Here is a 20,563-nt window from a genome sequence, read left to right on the forward strand (position 1 = left end):
CCCTCGGAGGACCCTGAGCGACTGCGTGTGAGGACACGGGGATGCTGCGAGTGTCCGTGATTGTGTGCTTCGGGGTGGCCGCTGTGCGCACCAGGAGGGCGACAGGGTCTGCTGGTGCTGAAAGCTTCTGGGTTTTAAATCGCGCCCGGTGATTGGGAGTCGTTATGTGACAGCCCGCGGGGCTGTCGCGCGGAGAATGTGAGTGACTGTGGTTGTGTGAGTTCTGTGGTGGGTTTTGGGCTTGGCCGGTTTTGTCACTGTGTTGTTATTCTAGAGGTCGCAGTTGACCCGCGACAGGCGGTGGAACTTTGTTTCTAGTCTTGCCTTGAAGGTTGAGTCCCAGAAAGAAGTCCTCATGTGTGTCAGTGTGTAACTTGTTTCCAGCTCTAACGGTTCTTCCATCCCCACCCCATCCCTCGCCCCATCCCTCGCCCCCAGCCACGGGCGGGGTCACTGTTAGCTGCATTTTTATATCCCTTTTCTACGTGCACCTGATGCGATGTGGGCACCGAAGGGTAGGTAGATTCCACTGGTAGGAAGATGCTCATTTGCACCAGAGCCATTGATGTTGTAGCCGGTAGCTCTGGAGTTTCCCCTGTTGCTGCTTCCACCTTTTCACTTTACAACTTTAGTGTCCAGCATTAAGAAATGTTGATTACCCGCAACTGCCCTCCCCTGAAGGCCCAGTTGCCCCCAGGTGCCCCCAACTGCCCTCCCCTACTGGCCCGGTCGCCCCCAACTGACCTCCCCTGCAGGCCTGGTTGCCCCCAACTGCCCTTCCCTGCTGGCCTGGTCATCTCTAACTGCCCTCCCTTGCTAGCCTGGTCCCCCAACTCACACGCGCACAAAAGAAGAAAGTGCCCACAGTCAGGAGGACAAATGCGAGCCCCTGAAGTGATGTTAAAAACAGAGTTGAACAGTAGTTGAAGTGGGTGGGGGGGGGGGGGGGTTGAGAGAGAAAAAATTCAACAACTATTTCAATAGGGGAATAGAGATCAGTATAAAACTGAGCTCAGTTTCAAATACAGCAAGAACAATTGGGGATTTATAGGAAAGGAGCAAGTTGGGGGAGGGGGCGGGGTCAGTGTATGGAAAATTACTACGAGAAGACACAGGATAGGGAGGAATTCTTGCTAGAATGACCAAAAAGATTCTTGCTGAGAGGAGGCCAGGGTGATCAATTATCATCTGGGTGGATAAGGAACTTAATTAGATATTGTGAACACATATCAAGAACTCTGGCTAAACCAACTTGACAGAATTCTTGCTAAAACTGAGTGGTGTAAAGGCAAACTGAAGTGAAAAGGTTGAAGTCAGGGTAAGAAGAGTATTCAACCCTAACTGGTTTAGCTCAGTGGATAGAGCATTGGCCTGTGGACTGGAGGGTCCCAGGGTTCGATTCCAGTCAAGGGCACATGAACGGGTTGTATCCCCTGTGCAGGGGTGTGCAGGAGGCAGCCCATCAATGATTCTCTCTCATCATTGATGTTTCTATCTCTTCCTTTCCCTTCCTCACTGAGAGCAATCCTATCTAATAAAAGAGTAATATGCAAATTGACCATCACTCCAACACACAAGATGGCCGCCCCCATGTGGTCAAAGATGGCAGTCCCCATGTGGACACAGATGGCCGCTACAAGATGGCCTGCAGGGGAGGGCAATTGGGAGGGACCAGGCCTGCAAGTGAGAGCAGTTGGGGGCAATCAGGCCTGTAGGGGAGGACAGTTGTGGGGGGTGGGGGGACCCAGGCCTACAGGGGAGGACAGTTGAGGGGGACCCAGGCCTGCAAGGGAGAACAGTTGGGGGCGACGGGGCCTGCAGGGGAGGGCAATTGGGGGCGACGGGGCCTGCAGGGGAGGGCAGTTGGGGGACCAGGCTGGCAAGGGAGGGCAGTTAGGGATGACCAGGCCAGCAGGGAAGGGCAGTTGGGGGCGACCGGGCCAGTAGGGGAGGGCAGTTGGAGGCAACTGGGCCTGCAGGGGAGGGCAGTTGGGGGTAATCAGGATGGCAGGGGTGAGTTAGGCGACCATCAGGCTTGCAGGGGAGTGGTTAGGGACAATCAGGCCTGCAGGCAGGCAGGCGGTTGGGAGCCAGCAATCCTGGATTGTGAGAGGGTTGTCTGACTGCCGGTTTAGGCCCGATCCCTTGGGGGCAGTTGGTCATCCCCCAAGGGGTCCCAGATTGGAGAGGGTGCAGGCTGGGCTGAGGGCTACCCTCCCCCCGCCAGTGCACAAATTTGGTGCACCGAGCCTGTAGTAAGCAAATAAAAAACTTAAAATAGAAACACTATTGTTCTAAGGGGTTATAGAGTTAGTTACATTAAGGAGTCATGAAGTGCCAGGGGAGAGCTGTGATCAGGTAAAGCCTCTTTAGAAATGTGACATTTTTATCTGAATGTAGGGAGTAAGGGAAATTTGAAGATACCTGGCAGAAGTCCCATGTAAGAAGAGGGGTCACGTTCACTCCCATCAACACTAAATCACAAATAGCAGAACCATATGCAAACGGTTATGCCTTCTACTGTATCCCCACTTTCGCTGTCCCCCCTCCACCCCCCCCCCCCACCCCCCATCTGCAAGCTAAGCTGTTCCCTGAACTAGAATCCCCTAGGGACTGGGAGGAAGTATAATACTTGTGCACACTCTAGTCCCTGCTCCCCCAACCTCCCACCCCCCACACATACACACCTACTTTGGGGGGTTTCCTTATGGAATTCTAGGAACTCTCCCCTTTTCCCACTTTGTGTAAAGCACTGGAGCCAGCCCACACAAACCCTAAGCCCTTCGGCTAATCTTGGGCTCTAAGTTCTTCAGCCCGGGTTTCTAAGGGTTGGAGACCTGGTGCCCGCGCACTTTAGTCTTAGCCATGAAGCCATCTAGTGTGAAACTTGGCTCAGTCCCTGTTGCGTACCCAGGCCCAGAGCTAGGAGGAATAGGGACTTTGGGGCTTCTTTTGGGAGATCTGGAAGAGAGGCCCGCGTGGGAGGACCTGGGGGTGGCGTTTGGAACCCTCAGGGCGGTGCAGTTGGACTTCGCGGCGTCTGCTGCGGGCTTTTTCCTGGTCTGGACTACATTTCCCAGTGGACACCGCGTGCGTTAGTCGGTGGCCGCTTTGTCCCTTCTTTCCGGGGCAGCGGGGGCTGGGTTCCATCAGGCACCCCAGGCTGTAGGTGGGCCCTAGCAGAAATTGCCGGAGCCTTGGGGGCGAGGACGTTCAGTTCTGCAGGTAGGGAGTGGGCTGAGGAGGGGCCTGTGCGTCCTCGGGCCGTGGGGCCCGGGCTCCTCTGTGTGACATGGTAGTTGCTGTGGTGCCGTGTGAGACCGTCACTCCATGGGCGGTACACACCGTGTTTGTGTGACTGTGGGTGCGAGGAGGTCCGAGGTTGGTGTCACGGAGAGGGAGACTGTGAGCAGGGGTGGGAGAGTGTTCTCTGCCCCTGGTTCCCTTACCCTCGGCTCCGTGAGGGCTGTGAGCCAGACCGCCGGTTGTAACACCCTAGTTTTGGAGGTTGGGGGCCAGGGAGAGAGGGCAGAGACTGTGTCCATACCCGTGGCCTCGGACTGTGATGTCTGTAAAACGGTGGTTGACGCTGTCGTTTTTAAGAATCAGTATCTGCGGAGGTCGAGACTGTGTGCCACCACTGATCTATTGAGGAGGACTGTGGAGCCAGGCAGATCTTTAGTTGATCTTGGTGTTGTTATTTATTAGTTGTGTTGTCTTTTATAAATGATTATATTACTCGGAGTTTTTATTTATAAAGTCTAGAAAATCTATTGTTAAAAAAATAAATTAGGAAGTGATTTAGGCATGGATTAAATGGTTATGCAAATAAATCCCCAGGTATCCATTATGTTCCTCTCTCTCTTTAAATTTAAATTTAAATTCTTTATTGTTCAAAGTATTACATATGTCTCCTTTTCCCCCCATTGACCTCTCCCCAGCCGCTCCCCCCCCCCCCCCCCCGCAGCACATGCCCTCACCCCCCTGTTGTCTGTGTCCATAGGTTAGGCTTGTATGCATGCATACAAGTCCTTTGGTTGATCTCTTCCCCTTACCCCCACACTCCCCTACCTTCCCTCTGAGGTTTGACAGTCTGATCGATGCGTCTCTATCTCTGTATCTGTTTTTGTTCATCAGTTATGTTGTTCATCATATTCCACAAGTGAGTGAGATCATGTGATATTTATCTTTCTCTGACCTGCTTATTTCCCTTAGCATAATGCTCTCCAGTTCCATCCATGCTGTTGCAAATGGTAGGAGTTCCTTCCTTTTTACTGCAGCCTAGTATTCCATTGTGTAGATGTACCACAGTTTTCTAATCCACTCATCTGCTGATGGGCACTTAGGCTGTTTCCAAGTCTTAGCTATGGTGAATTGTGCTGCTATGAACTTAGGGGTGCATATATCCTTTCTGATTGGTGTTTCTAGTTTCTTGGGATATATTCCTAGAAATGGGATCACTGGGTCAAATGGGAGTTCCATTTTTAATTTTTTGAGGACCTTCCATACTGCTTTCCACAGTGGCTGCATATGCTCCTCTCTTTAAAAAAAAAAAAAAATATATATATATATATATATATATTGATTTCAGAGAGGAAGGAAGGGGGAGAGAGAGAAACATCAATGATGAGAGAAAATCATCGATTGGCTGCCCTCTGCATGCCCCATACCAGGTATCCAGTCCACAATCTAGGCATGTGCCCTGACCCTGAATCAAACTGTGATTTCCTGGTTCATAGGTTCATGCTTAACCACTGAGCCATGCTAGCCAGGAGCTCCTCTCTTTATAGGAAGAGAGAAGCAGCAAACCTTTAGGCTGGTGATTCGGGATGCTGCAAGAAAAACCTCGTTTCTCATGTTCCCTTTCCCATCTTAGTCATTTAAGAACACTGCCATTTCCCAACAGAAGAGCCAAGAAAAGGATCAGATGGCCGTTGACCTTCTTAAAACCATGCACCAGGTGAGTTGGTGTTTTTTCCTAAAATATTTTTCTGCTGTTTGAAACAAGGAAACCTTAATTTTTCTTCTGCTGAAGGTTTTTCTGTGTAAACAATTACGTTACTTCTTAAAACTCTCCAATGGATTCTCACCCATTCAGGATAAATGCTGAAGTATTTCCCTTGGCTAGCAGGGCCCTACATAATCTGGCCCTCTGACTTCATCTAATTATTCTCACCCTGTCTATAACTTACTTGGTTCCAGCGACACTAGCTTCCTTGTAGTGAGTTGGATATATTCTTAACTCATGGCTTTACACTTGCTATTCCCTCTGCCTGGAATGCTGTTCCCTCAGATACAGACCAACTTCTTTATTCTAGTCTCTGCCTAAACATTCATTCAACAAATTTTTAATAAGCACCTATTAACTAAAGGGTTTAGCCCTTGGTCCTCCTCTGTGCTCTGTCTACAGTCACTCTTTTGTTGACCTTATCCTGTCTCACAGCTTTAAATACCATCTATATGCCAATTACTTCCAAACTGTATACCAGACCTCTCTCCTATAATCCAGACTTGTATATCCAACTACTTACTCAGTATCTTCATTTGATTATATACTAGATACCTCAAACTCAGACATCTCAACTGAGTGAAATGAGCTTTTGGATGTTTTAGAGCAGTGGTCGCCAACCTTTTGGACCTCATGGACCACCGGTTGCGGACCACCGGTTGGTGACCGCTGTTTTAGAGCACAGGAATCAAATTATCTGATTCTCATTTTAATAGGATCAGTCTTACTGGTACTAAACCTAATGTGACAAAGAGAGAGGCTGGGAAACTCTTAAATATTCCTTATTTCAAGTGCTGAAGTAAGAAGCCTTCCACCTTCAAAAGATATCTAGAATCTGACCACCTTTTTTTTTTTTTTTTTTAATATTTTATTGATATTTTACAGAGAAAAAGGAAGAGGGATAGAGAGTTAGAAACATCAATCAGCTGCCTCCTGCACACCCCCTACTGAGGATGTGCCTGCAACCAAGGTACATGCCCTTGACCGGAATTGAGCCTGGGATCTTTGAGTCTGTAGGCCGATGCTCTATCCACTGAGCAAGACCGGTTAGGGCCTGACCACTTTTTAATACCAACACTTTCTTGTTCCTGGTCAAATCATCATCTCTCAACTAGATCATTGCTATACTCTCCTAACTTACTCTCTCCTAGTCTGTTCTCAACAGAGCAACTGAAGTGATCTGGTTATATTATGTCATTCCTCTTCATGGTGGGGAACTTTATAAAATAGTTTAGCTGTAAGCAAAAAAAGAGAAATGGGTGGTGACTGAAGGAGAAACTAGTGGACAAAGTTTTTTAAAGATGGGTATATGTCTTAGGCTGATGTTGATTCCATAGAAATGGAAACTTGAAGGTGAAAAAGCGAAAGGAGTGAATTGCTGGAACACTGTACTTGAGTAGGTCAGAGGAGCTGAGGTTTAGTGTATAAGTGGAAAGGTTGGCATTTGCTAGGAAGGCAGGCTGTTCATTTATAGTAATAGGAACAAATTAGAGTATATAGGCGCAGGTGCAGATAGGTGTGTAGATGCTGTGTGAGTTTGTGGAAATTCTCTTAAAATGGCTTTTTATTATTATTATTATTTTTTAGTGAAATAAAATGTAAAATTACCAACTAAGAATAAGGATGGGGGAGGAGAAATCAAAGCTTTGAGGAAAGGAGAAAGTATCAAATGGTCATTTAGGAGAATCCTACCTAATAAAATGGTAATATGTAAATTACTATCACTCCACTACGCCCACGATTGGGCCAGCGGGAGGCGCAGGGGGTGGGACTTGGGGTGGCCGGGGTAGCCGATTGGGCCGACGGGACGCTGAGCTGCGGAACAGAAGGGGCCTCTGGGGCAGCGAGCTCACGTCCCGCCGCGGACCATCAAAAGCGGGGGAGCTGGGTGCCTGTCTGCTCTGGCACCAGCAGACAGGCACCCAGCTCCCCCACAATTGAAAGCGAAAGCGTGTAGGGGACCCTACACGTACATGATTCAATCATGCACTGGGCCTCTAGTAGTAGAATAAATGGACTAGAAAAGTATATTGTGTAGGTAGCATTTTTGCCTACTTGAGGTTAGTGATCATGATTTTAAAGTGAGACCAGTTAGCATGGTTGGTATGATTTTCTCCAGTATGTTTACCTGTGTACTGTACAGAAATGGAGTATATGCTGAGAAATGGCTGTGGTTAAACCAGGAGAGAAAGGAGCAAGAAAGTTGAGGATGTATGAATGGGATGATTATAACAAATTGTTGTGCTAGGAAGTGAGGGTATGCAGGGATGAAGAGCAGTGAAAACATGGCAAGATCAATGATCTGTAGGATCTGTTGGGGTGAGAAATTATCCTAATTTGGATACCATAGAGCAAAAGTTAGAATATAGAAGATGGGAAGTCAGAGTTGAAGAGTTGAGATTATGGAGGGTTTGGTAATGACAAGGTCTGAGGCATTATGATGGAAGCTTGATTTTAGAAGTGTGGAGAACAACATTATTGAAGGAGAGGGGGTTGGAGAACTGAGAGGCCAGGCTGTTGTGAGGATTATTTTATGGATATTGAAATGACCAAAGATTATAACAGGAATAGCATTGGGAAGAGTGACAGTGAGCCATGTGTTCAAGGAATGACAGAAACTTGGTATCTACCAGGAATTGGTAGATAATTGAAATGAGGGGTAGTGTGATTGATATAGTCTGACTTCATGAGGCATAAAACTAGGTGTCTTTCTTTTGCATAAATAACAAATAAAATTATTCATATGTTTGTAATTCCATTGCTTCATGTTATCAGCAGTGCCTGGACCAGAACAGTTATCAGTTTCAAAACAGGCATAGGACAAAAATATTATTCATTTCTGTAGATTCTTTTAAATTTTGAAAATGATTTTATAATCATTCAAAGTGTGTATATATTGTTTTGGGACATCCTGTATTTATATAAACTAAAAAAGACATTTTTGAAAGCATATATACAATATGAACCAAACTCTTAACAGGAATGTTTCTGCAACATATGAGATATGTTATCGACAGAACAGAGAGGGCAAAATTCACAAACTACTTCATATAATTAAGAATAAAAGTTACAGAATGGTAAAAAACACTTTAAGAATTTTTATTTGGCAGAGAGAGTTTCTTTAACTATGACAAAATTATTTCAAATGACCAATAATGAAATATTTTCTTGCCATGACAGATTTGCCTCTTTCAATTTTGTAAAAAAAAAAAACCCCACATATTTTACACACACACACACACACACACACACACACACACACTCACAATGTATGTTAATTTCATCAGCAAGTGGTCACATTATAGAAATCTGGAACCCAACTGAATCACAGCATGACTTGCAAGTTTATAAGAACTTTGCCCAACCTATTTAGGCAGAAGTAGTATTATAAGTGGAACACCTATTCCTTTACATAAAATTTAAGGTTCTCTTAATTGAAGTATTGAATTTTAATGTGGTCTACCACATTTTTTAGAGATATAGTAAATACTTTCTGGTCCCACTTTTAATCCTCTTACAGGTTCTTAAACTTTTCAAACCATTCATTTATTAATTTAGTTTATTCAGTGCATGTTTGAATGCCTCACCTGTGCCAGACACTGTTCTGTACCTGGGAATATAGCAGTGGCTGAAACAAAAACATGTTTTGCCCTCCTGGAGCTTATATTTTAGTGGAGGTGGAGGACAGACAATAAATAACAAAATAATTAAAGTGCCATTGAGAAAAATAACTAGGGTTTGTGAATAGAGAACTGGGGCATGAGCATTGGTATTTTTATACAGAATGATCTGAGAAGTGCAAAAGCCCTGAGCGGGATCATGCTTTACATATTTGAGGTTGTAATATCAGGAAGACCCCATTGTGGCTGGGCAAATGAATGAGTTAAATGTGGTAAGAGATGAGGTTATTTTACTTTCACTTATTTCACTTTAGGAGTTGGTGACCTTTGGGGATGTGGCTGTAGACTTCTCCAAAGAGGAGTGGGATTGTCTAAATTCTTCTCAAAGGCATCTGTACAGTAATGTGATGTTGGAGAACTACAGGAGCTTGGTATCACTGGGTAAGAATTAAGCTTCTATTCATAAGGGACCCTTTGCTACCACCATTATGATTTTTTTTCTTTTTTAAAAATTTCTTTATTGATTAAGGTATTACATATGTGTCCTCATCCCTCCATTAACCCCCCAGCCCCACCCCACCCCCACTCATGCCCTCACCTCCCTGGTGTTCGTGACCATTGGTTAGGCTTATATGCATGCATACAAGTCCTTTGGTTGATCTCTCCCCCATACCCCCACCCTCCCCTACCTTTCCTCTGAGGTTTGACAGTCTGATCGATGCTTCTCTGTCTCTGGATCTGTTTTTGTTCATCAGTTTATGTTGTTCATTATATTCCATAAAAGAGTGAGATCATATGGTATTTATCTTTCTCTGACTGGCTTATTTCACTTAGCATAATGCTCTCCAGGTCCATCCATGCTGCTGCAAATAGTAAGAATTCCTTCTTTTTTACTGTAGCATAGTATTCCATTGTGTAGATGTACCACAGTTTTTTAATCCACTCATCTGCTGACGGGAACTTAGGCTGTTTCCAAATCTTAGCTACGGTGAGTTGTGCTGCTATGAACATAGGGGTGCATATATCCTTTCTGATTGGTGTTTTTAGCTTCTTGGGGTATATTCCATGAAGTGGGATCGCAGGGTCAAATGGGAGTTCCATTTTTAGTTTTTTGAGGAAACTCCATACTGTTCTCCACAGTGGCTGCACCAGTCTGCATTCTCACCAGCAGAGCAAGAGTTCCTTTTCCTTCCCATCCTCGCCAACACTTGTCGTTTGTTGATTTGTTGATGACAGCCATTCTGACAGGTGTGAAATGGTACCGCATTATTGTTTTGATTTGCATCTCTCGGATAATTAGTGACTTTGAGCATGTTTTCATATGTCTCTTGGCCTTCCTTCTGTCTTCTTTCGAAAAGATTCTATTTAGGTCCCTTGCCCATTTTTTGATTGGATTGTTTATCTTCCTTTTGTTAAGTTGTATGAGTTCCCTATAAATGTTGGATATTAAACCCTTATTGGTGATAACGTTGTCAAATGTGTTCTCCCATGCAGTGGGCTTTCTTGTTGTTTTGTTGGTGGTTTCTTTTGCTGTGCAGAAGCTTTTTATTTTGATGTAGTCCCATTTGTTTATTTTCTCTTTAGTTTCCATTGCTCTAGGAGCAGTACCAGTGAAGAAATTGCTTTGGCATATGTCTGAGATTTCGCTGCTTGTGGATTCCTCTAGTATTTTTATGGTTTTCTGTCTTATGTTTAAGTCCTTTATCCATTTTGAGTTTATTGTTGTGTATGGTGTAAATTGGTGGTCTACTTTCATTTATTTGCATGTATCCGTCCAATTTTCCCAACATCATTTATTGAAGAGACTGTCTTGACTCCATTTTATGTTCATGCCTCGTTTGTCAAATATTAATTGGGCATAGTGGTTTGGGTCAATTTATGGGTCTCTATTCTATTCCATTGATCACTATGTCTGTTCTTGTGCCAGTACCATGCTGTTTTGAAAACAGTGGCTTTGTAATACAGCTTGATATCTGGTATTGAGATCCCACCTGCTTTGTTCTTCTTTCTCAGGATTGCTACAGCTATTCAGGGTCTTTTTTTATTCCAGATGAATTTTTGGAAAGTTCGTTCTAGGTCTGTGAAATATGCCATTGGTATTTTAATGGGGACTGCATTGAATCTATAGATTGCTTTGGGTAGTATAGACATTTTAATGATGTTGATTTTACCAGTCCACGAACATGTTATGTTCTTCCATCTGTTTATGTCTTCCTCTATCTCTTTTTTCAGTGTCCTGTAGTTTTCTGAGTCCAGGTTTTTTTGCCTCCTTAGTTAAGTTTATTCCTAGGTATCTTAATTTTTTTGGTTTGATGGTAAATGGGATTGCTGTTTTAGTCTCTCTTTCTGTAAGTTCACTACTGGTGTAAAGAAATGCCATAGATTTCTTGACATTAATTTTGTATCCTGCTACATTGCCGAATTCATTTATTAAGTCTAATAATTTTTTTATGGAGTCTTTAGGGTTTTCTATGTACAGTATCATGTCATCTGTGAATAAGGACAGTTTTGCTTATTCTTTTCCAATTTGGATGCCTTTTATTTCTTCTTCTTGTCTGATCACAATGGCTAGTACTTCCAGTACTATGTTGAACAGGAGTGGTGAGAGTGGGCATCCCTGTCTTGTTCCTGTTCTTAGGGGAAATGGTTTTAGTTTTATTTATTTATTTATTTTTCTAAAATATATTTTATTGATTTTCTACAGAGAGGAAAGGAGAGGGATAGAGAGTTAGAAACATCGATGAGAGAGAAACATCGATCAGTTGCCTCATGCACATTCCCTACTGGGTATGTGCCCTCAACCAAGGTACATGCCCTTGACCTGAATGGAACCTGGGACCCTTGAGTCCACAGGCCGACGCTCCATCCACTGAACCAAACCGGTTAGGGTGAAATGGTTTTAGTTTTTGTCCATTGAGTATGATGTTGGCTGTGGATTTGTCATATATGGCTTTTATGATGTTGAGGTATGATCCTTCTATTCCCACCTTGCTGTGAGTTTTTATTAAGAAGGGATGTTGAATTTTGTCAAATGCTTTTTCTGTGTCAATTGATTATGACTATGTGATTTTTATCTCTAAATTTGTTTATGTGATGTATCACGTTTGTTGATTTGCGAATATTGTACCATCCTTGCATCCCCGGGATGAATCCTACTTGGTCATCGTGTATGATCTATCTGATGTATTGCTGGATCCGATTTGCTAGAATGTTGTTGAGGATTTTGGCATCTATGTTTATGAGGGATATTGGCCTATAATTCTCTTTCATTGGTTTTAGTATTAGGTTAATGCTGGCTTCATAGAATGAGCTTGAAAGTGTTCCTTCCTCTTGAATTTTTTGGAATAGTCTGAGGAGGATAGCTTTTAGTTCTTCCTTGACTGTTTGGTATAACTGCCCTGTGAAGCCATCTGACCCCGGGCTTTTGTTTGCTGGGAGCTTTGTGATGACTGCTTCAATTTTCCATAGTTATTGGCCTATTCAGATTTTTAGAATCTTCCTGATTGAGTTTTGGAAGGTTGTATTTTTCTAGGAATATGTCCATTTCCTCCAGGTTGTCTAGTTGGTTGGAGTAGAGTTGTTCATAGTATCCTTTGTATTTCTGTGGGGTCTGTTGTTATTTCCCTCTCTCATTTATGATTTTGTTTATTTGAGTCCTCTCTGTTTGCTACTTGGTGAGCCTGGCTAGAGGTTCATCAATCTTGTGTATCCTTTCAAAAAACCAGCTCTTGGTTTCATTGATCCTTTGTATTGTTTTTTTTTTGGTTGTTTTGTTTTGGGTTTTTTTGGTCTCTATGTCATTTATTTTTGCTCTGATCTTTATTATCTCCTTCCTTCTTCTCACTCTAGGCTTTTCTTGTTGTTCTCTAATTCTTTGAGTTGTAGAGTTAGATGATTTATCACCATTTTTTCTTGTTTTTTTGAGGTAGGCCTGTAGAGCTATAAACTTCCCTCTCAGGACTGCTTTCATTGTGTCCCATAGATTTTGGATTGTTGTGTTTTTATTGTCATTAGTTTACAGGATGTTTTTAATTTCCTATTTGATCTCATTGGTAATCCAATCATTATTTAATAGCATTCTATTCAGCTTCCAAGTGTTTGACTTTTTTGGAATGTTTTTGTTGTAGTTTATTTCTAATTTTATGCCATTGTAGTCTGAGAAGATGCTTGGTATGATTTCAGTCTTCTTGAATTTGGGGAAACTTTGCTTGTGACCCAATATGTGGTCTATTTTTTGAAAATGTCCCATCTGCACTTGAGAAGAATGTATATTCCGTGGCTTTGGGGTGAAATGTTCTGAAGATGTCAGTTAAGTCCATCTGATCTAGTGAGTCATTTAGGATTGCTGTATCTTTGCTGATTTTTTTGTCTAGAGGATTTATCCATTGATGTCAGTGGTGTATTAAAGTCCCCTACTATGATTGTATTGTTGTAGATCTCTCCCTTGATATCTTCCAGGAGTTTTGTTATGTATTTGGGTGCTCCTGCATTAGGTGCATAAAAGGTTATCAGGGTTATACCCTGTTGTTGTATTGATCCCTTTAGTATTATGAAGTGGACTTCTTTATCTCTTGTTATGGCCTTCACTTTGAGGTCTATTTTGTCAGATATAAGTATTGCTACCCCAGCTTCTCTTCATTTCCATTTGCCTGAAAGATATTTTTCCATCCCTTCACTTTCAGTTTGTGTGAGTCCCTTGTTCTGAAGTGGGTCTCTTGTACACAGCATATATATGGGTCGTGTTTTTTTATCCATTCAGCCACTTGATGTCTTTTGAATGGAGCATTTAGTCCGTTTATATTTAAAATTATTACTGAAAGGTACTTGTTTGTAGTCATTTCTATTTTTGTGCCTGTGTTCCTTCTTACCTTCTTATTTCTTCTTTTTACAGCATTCCCTTTAGCATTTCTTGCATTGCTGGCTTGGTGGTGATAAACTCCCTTAGCCTTTTTTTGTCTGAGAAGCTCCTGAATTCCCCTTTGATTTTGATTGATAGTCTTGCTGGATATAGTATTCTTGGATTCAGTCCTTTGCTTTGCAACACTTTGTATACCTCCTTCCATTCCCTTCTAGCTTGATGTGTTTCTGTTGAGAAATCATTTAATAATCTGATGGGGGATCCTTTGTAGGTAACTCTCTGTCTCTCTCTTGCAGCCTTTAAGATTCTCTCTTTGTCGTTAACGTTTGCCATTGTAATTATGACATGTCTTGATGTGAGTCTGTTGGGACTCATCTTACTTGGGACTCTCTGTACTTGTGTAACTTTTTTCTTTCCTATATCTGGGAAGTTTTCCATCATTATTTCTTCAAATAGATTTTCTAATCCTTGCTGCTCCTCTTGTCCTTCTGGCAGCCCTATTATGCGTATGCTACTTCGTTTTGTGTTGTCCCAAAGTTCCCTTAGGTTCTCCTGCTTTTTAATTTTCTTCTCCACTTGCTGTTCAGAATGATCTTGTTTCTCTACCTTATCCTCTAACTCACTAATTCGGTCCTCTGCTTCTTTTAGTCTACTGTTGAAACTTTCCATTGTGTTTTTGATTGTAGCTATATCACTTTTCATTTCTTCCTGCTTCTTGCATAGGTTGTTGATTTTCTCATCCATCCGATGTATGAATCGCACTACCATTACTCTGAAGTCTTTTTTGCTCATGTTGCATGCTTCAATTTTACTAATTTCCTTTCTTGGCAACTCCTCATTTTTTTCTCTCTGGGGATTGTGTCGTCTCCCCATTCTGCCTATAACCAGAGGTTCAAACTTTGAGTTGCATGGACCTGAGCCATGTGCAGTGGGAGCTCCACACCACTCAATTGTCACAGAAGTGCTCCAACACTAAGACGTGTGGCTGCTGTGGGTTGGTGGGAGCCAGGCTCGCCCAGGTTCAGTGTTACCAGCGCTCAGTGTGGTCTAGTGTGTGCACCTAGAATCAGGGATCCCGCCTGCACCATGCTGTTGGCGTGTGCCAAAAATCAGAGTTCCCTAGCACGTGCCAGGGGTCAGAATTCCCCTGTGTCTGCACCAAAAATCGAGTATCAGAGTCTCAATTGCTTTGTGCGACCTCTCACTGAGAGTCAGGGTCCCTGTGTGCGCACACACCAAGAATTGGAGTCACTGGCTCTTAGTGTGAATGTGCCGTGAGTCAGGGATCCCAGGCGCACCTGATAAGAAACAGAGTCAAGTCAGTGGTGCGCAGTGCTGCCTCCCGCCTGGAGAATCGGGGTCCTAGTCAGCTTGCACAGTGGTACTGTGCCGGCCAGAGGTCTGCTCCTATGCTGCGGAAAACAGACTTCCGTGTGCGCTTGCCCAGAATCAAAGTCAGGTGGCACTGCCACCCAGCGTGGGCTTTGGGTTTGGTCACCCATTTGCGTTGTGAGGAGCAGATTCCCAGTCTCTGTGCACGCGCAGGCTCAAATTCCTGTAATGGCGCTGCGCCCATGCAAGGGGTGGGTCTATCAGTTACTATGGTTCTGCCTGTGAGCCTGCGGGGAGGGGGATAGGCTCCTTGACTCAAAGAAATCTGCTGCTGCAATATCTGGATTCTTGTTGTCTGTTGGTCTGCAGCTGTGGTTGCAGGTTTTTGTCCCCAGTGGCTGCAGGGTCCTGGTTTGCATCTGATACCAAACTGGGTGGTGCTGAGGCCAGGATCCTAGTCTCAAGCAGCTCTGTTTCTCAAGATGGCATGGTCTCTGTGCCCGCACTGGCTGCCCAGAAGTGTCCATGTTGTGCGTGGGCCTCCACCGTCTAAGACTGCCCGGTTTGGCAGTCCCTTGGAAGACCTGCAGAATCTAACTGTCCCTAGCTCATACACATACACACACACCACACAAGTCCACACACTCCTCTATCACTCTCTCACTCTCTCACACTCTCTCCTTCCCTACCTTCCTGCCGGTCACCATCTTCAAGCACTTTTTCATTATGATTTTTTGGATAGCATCTGCAGTGCTTGGTTGAATGTGTGATGCTTGTACCAAATAATCTATATATATAAAGAGCCAGAGTCATAACATCCACAACAACCGGAGGCTCGACTGAATGCCAGGCTACGCACACAACAGGCAAGCGGGCTGAACTGCTGACCTCTCAGAGAGAGAGAGAGGGGCGGGGCTGATCAGCAGCAGCAGTGGTTGCTGAAGAGGCCCATAGAGAAGCAGGGTGATCAGACCCTACTTCTCTCTTCAGGCCTCGCCAGCAGCCAAGCCTCTCTATCTCTCCCAGAGGTCAGCAGTTCAGCCCACTGGCCAGCAGCCTGGGGCGGCTGCTGATTAGCCCCGCCTCTATGATCAGGCCCGGAGATAGGCTTAGAGATGCTGACTGGCATAAAAAACGACCAATCAGAACCAAATCTGGGTCAAGTGTGAGGAGCCAATGGCTGCCTAGGAAGTGGAGTTTTTGATGCTGACTGGCATAGAAATTGACCAATCAGAACCAAATCTGGGTGAACTGTGAAGGCAGATCATAAGGGCGGACTGAGGAGGGGTTTTAAGAGCAATAGCTGTTTGGTGTAAGGTGTAAGAAAGTGATTCAATTTTTTAATGACCAGTTTGGCAGTATAGTGCATATGGCTGGCTATCAGTCCAGATATAGGGATTATGTGTTTTTGTCTGCCAAGGCATCTCCTCCTGTTGAAAAAGGCTCCCCACCCCCCACCCCCACATTTAAGCAATCCTATCCTATATAATCTATCTATACTAATAAAAGGGTAATATGTTAACTAGACCGGGTCAACTGCAATCTTCCAGACATCCGATTTCCTTCCGGACAAAGCCATGGTGATGGAGGCAGAGGCAGCTAGGGATGATTAGGCTGGCAGGGGAGGGCATTTGGGGGCAAGATCAGGTTGAAAGGGAAGGCCAGTTGGGAGTGAGATCAGGCCAGCTGGGGAGGGCAGTTAGGGACAATCAGGCAGGCAGAGGCAATTAGGAGCAATCAGGCAGGCAGGCAGAGAGGTTAGGGGCGATCAGGAAGGCAGGGGGCAAGGTATGTTTGATCAGGCCGGCAGGGGCGCAAGGTAGGGGCGATCAGGCCAGCAGGCAGACTGGGTTAGGGGTGATCAGGCAGGCAGGCAGATTGAGTTAGGGGCGATCAGGCAGGCAGGTAGAGGGGTTCAGGGCAATCAGGCAGGCAGGCAGGTGAGTGGTTAGGAGCCAGTCATCCCGGATTGTGAGAGGGATGTCCAACTGCCAGTTTAGGCCCAATCACACAGGCAGTCAGACATCCCCTGAGGGGTCCCAGATTGGAGAGGGTGCAGGCCGGGCTGAAGAACGCCCGACCCCTCGAGGTGCAAATTTCGTGCACCAGGCCTCTAGTGATTTAATATTTGTGGAGTTGGCATGGACAGGTCTATTATTAACCTATGTTGGAAGCTTCCTTTTCCCTATGCTTTGAATACATGTCTCTTCCCTGATGAACAAAGGATTGGATGTGAGTTCTGGGATATCCATAGCATGACCAAATTCTGTTTCTATTTATATATGCAGGACTTTGTTTCTCTAAGCCAAGTGTGATATTATTGTTGGAACAAGGAAAAGAGCCCTGGATGGTGAAGAAACAGCTGGCAAAAGACTTGTGCTCAGGTGAGTGAAGAAGAATTAGCAGGCAAAACCCTTGCAGGGTACAGCTCTGCTTGTGTCACCCCTTCACTTTTCTTTGTTGGCATGTTCTCAAATGCTCTAGGTCTCAGTAGAAGCTCAGGGCCTTTTAGGGTGTTCTCCCAATTTGTTATTCATAACTGTCTCTCCTTTAACATTTTGCCCCCATCTTTCTGATAACTCATTTATATATTCTCTGAGTCCAGTTTCTTCCCAGTTTCATAAGCCTCTCTCAGTCTTTTAAAAAAATATTTCCCTAATCTGATAGTATTAGAACAAAAAAAAACATAAACCTACTTCTTAATGTAAGAATTAGAAAATTGTCAGTGCCATTTTAGACCCTTAAGGCCTCTGCCCAATGATATACCACTTCATACCCATGGTTCATTCTTACCTCTCATTGGAGAATCAATTTTGCTTATAATTTACTAGAGGCCCAGTGCATGAAATTTGTGCACAGGGAGGTGTGTGTGTTCCTCAGCCCAGCCTGCATCCTCCAATCTGGGACCCCTCGAGGGCAGTTGGACATCCCTTTCTCAATCCAGGACTGCTGGCTCCTAACCGCTCACCTACCTGCCTGCCTGATTGCCCCTAACTGTTTCTGCCTGCCAGGCTGATCAAACCCTAACCACTCCCCTACTGTCCCGATAGCCCCTAACTGCCCTCCCCTGCCAGCCTGGTCACCCCTAACTGCCCTCCCTTGCCAGCCTGGTTGCCCCTAACTGCCCTCCCCTGCAGGCCTGGGTACCCCCCACAACTGTCCTCCCCTGCTGGCCTGGTCACCCCTAACTGCCCTCCCCTGCCGGCCTGATTGCCCACAACTGCCCTCCCTTGCTGGCCATCTTGTGTTCACAAGGCGGTGGCAATCTTTGACCACGTGGGGGCAGCCATCTTGTGTGCTGGAGTGATGGTCAATTTGCATGTTATCTCTTTATTATATAAGATTGGCTTTTCTTTATAGTTGTATCATATGTCCCTATTTTCAACTTTTTATGCACAGAATTGTGTATGTAATTCTGACTTTTTAAAATTTAAAATTGTATTACTGAGATTCATCCTGCCAATTTTAGTTTCTGTGGTTCACTGAATATTTTTTTCTTCTGAAATGTAATGTATTCCATTTAAATTTGATCCATTTAAGGTCATTGGAATTATTTCAATTTTATGTTAGTGCTATGAACCTTATTAAATGTGACTGCTAGTACACATATGCTGGAGTTCATTTAGAGAATACAGCCAGGAATTTACTAGATAATGCTATTTTACTTTCTAAAGTATTTGTACTAATTTATATTTCTAACACTTGTGTGTGAGGTTGGTCATTGTTCCACACTTGGAATAGACAAATTAAAAATTTTTTTGCTAACCTTCTGGGTATAAAATATTATTTCTTTATATTTGTAATCTGAATTCTCTTAATTATTAAAGAAATTGAGCATATTTTTATATTTATAATGGCCATTTGGATTTCCTCTATGGTCTTTTGCCCATTTTTAGGAAGGTCTTCATTTATACATATATTTGTAGTTTATATTTTTGATATTTTGTTTTAAGAAACCTTTCTATATTCCAAAATCACATACTCTCAAATTGTTTTCTAAAGATTTTCCTTTTATATTTAGGGCCATAATATAATTGAACTTGATTTTTGAGATTGAAGTAAATTTAATTTTAGTACCTATGGAAAAGCAGATATCATAGATATTTATTAAATAAATGAGCCATCTTCCATAACTGGTTTGGCTCAGTGGATAGAGCGTCGGCCTGCGGACTGAAAGGTCCCAGGTTTGATTCCAGTCAAGGGCATGTACCTTGGTTGCGGGCACATCCCCAGTGATCGATGTTTCTCTCTCATTGATGTTTCTAGATCTCTATCCTTCTTCCTTCCTCTCTGTAAAAAAATCAATAAAATATATATTTTTTAAAAAGAAAATAAATAAATACGCCATCTTTGCTCATTGTTCTGAATGTTATATACTATATCAGATTATAGTATATTTATGGTTCTGATTTTTTTTCAAACTATAAGAGAACATTTATTTGGAATATAAGAGATAGAAGTAATTTGTAGAAGAAATGGGCTTATACAACAAGTTATAGAGGTAAAGGAAGGGCCCTTGGAGCTTAAGGGAAAGGCACAGGCTTGCTCCAGGAGGGAGAGCCTAGGTTCTAACTTTGAGCTTTATTCCATCGATCTCCTTTTCTTTATGCCCAGCCTATTTTTAGTTAAAATACTTTATTATAACACTGAATATCTGTTAGGGCAGGTATCTATGTCTTGCTTATGTTCTTTCTAATCTTTCATTTGCCCTTTGGCCATCCAAATAAAGTTTAGGGTCGGCTTGTCAATTTCTACCAGAAAACAGCGAGCTATTGGCTTTTGATTTGTTCATTTGTTTATTTTATATACCAACTAGAGGCCTGGTGCATGAAATTCGTGCACTGGGGAGGGTGTCCCTCAGCCCAGCCTGCATTCTCTCCAATCTGGGACATCCCTCTCACAATCCGGGACCGCTGGCTCCTAACTGCTCGCCTGCCTGCCTGATTGCCCTCTAACTGCTCCCTTGCCAGCCTGATTGACACCTAACTGCTCCTCTGCTGGCCTGATTGCCCCCAACTACCCTCCCCTGGTGGCTTGATCACCCCCAAGGCTTTTATTAGTATAGATATGACCCTTCACAGAAAATTTTACTAACCCTGCTTTACAATGAAGGCTTGACAATTGAATCATTGGGACCAGACACCAAGATTTCCTTTCTTTGAGTAGTGGAGGGAATAATTATCTTGTCTTTAAGTTGTCCTGAAATTAAAATGAGATAATGACTTAGAGAAGTATAAAAGCACCATATAAAGACAACTGTCTTTTTCATGTACTGAAAAGACAATAAAGTGGTAAAATGACAAACACTATTTTTATTCTCCCACTTCCTTCCTTTACAGCTTTTATTTATAAAAATTTCACTCCAATTTTCATTCAATATTATTTTGTACTAGAGGCCTGGTGCATGAAATACGTGCACGGGTGGGGCGGATTCCTCAGCCCAGCCTGCATCCTCTTCAATCTGGGACCCCTCAAGGGATGTCCGACTGCCCGTTTAGGCCTGATCCCACCAGGATCAGGCCTAAACTGTCAGTTGGACATACCTCTCACAATCCAGTACTGCTGGCTCCCAACTGCCTGCCAGCCTGATTGCCCCTAACTGCTTCTGCCTGCCAGCCTGATCTGTGAATAATGGCAATTTCTTCATTTAAAATTTTTATGCCCTTAATATCGTTTTGTTGTTGTTAACCTGTCTTCAATCTTCAGTATGGTATGAACTAAAGTAGTGATAGCAGGTATACTAGT

The 20,563-nt window shown here is 43.6% G+C and overlaps 1 protein-coding gene across 4 annotated transcripts in view; it reads left to right on the plus strand.

Moving 5' to 3' along the window:
- The first annotated feature begins 84 nt into the window (after nt 1-84).
- The window catches only part of ZNF570 (zinc finger protein 570), a 31,957-nt gene continuing 11,478 nt past the window's right edge, over nt 85-20,563 (plus strand). For 2 of the 4 annotated variants that reach the window (XM_079800001.1, XM_079799998.1), the window contains exons 1-4: nt 3,118-3,225; nt 4,877-4,960; nt 8,943-9,069; nt 17,107-17,202. In XM_079800001.1, coding sequence (XP_079656127.1) covers nt 4,928-4,960; nt 8,943-9,069; nt 17,107-17,202 — 256 coding nt within the window. In that variant the 5' untranslated portion in view covers nt 3,118-3,225; nt 4,877-4,927. Of the gene's footprint in view, nt 199-3,117; nt 3,226-4,876; nt 4,961-8,942; nt 9,070-17,106; nt 17,203-20,563 lie in introns of those variants that run through there. The other 2 variants (XM_079799999.1, XM_079800000.1) reach the window with 2 other exon arrangements.

This window comes from Cnephaeus nilssonii (assembly GCF_951640355.1).
Source record: "Cnephaeus nilssonii genome assembly, chromosome: 20".
NCBI classification, from domain to species: Eukaryota; Metazoa; Chordata; class Mammalia; order Chiroptera; family Vespertilionidae; genus Cnephaeus; species Cnephaeus nilssonii.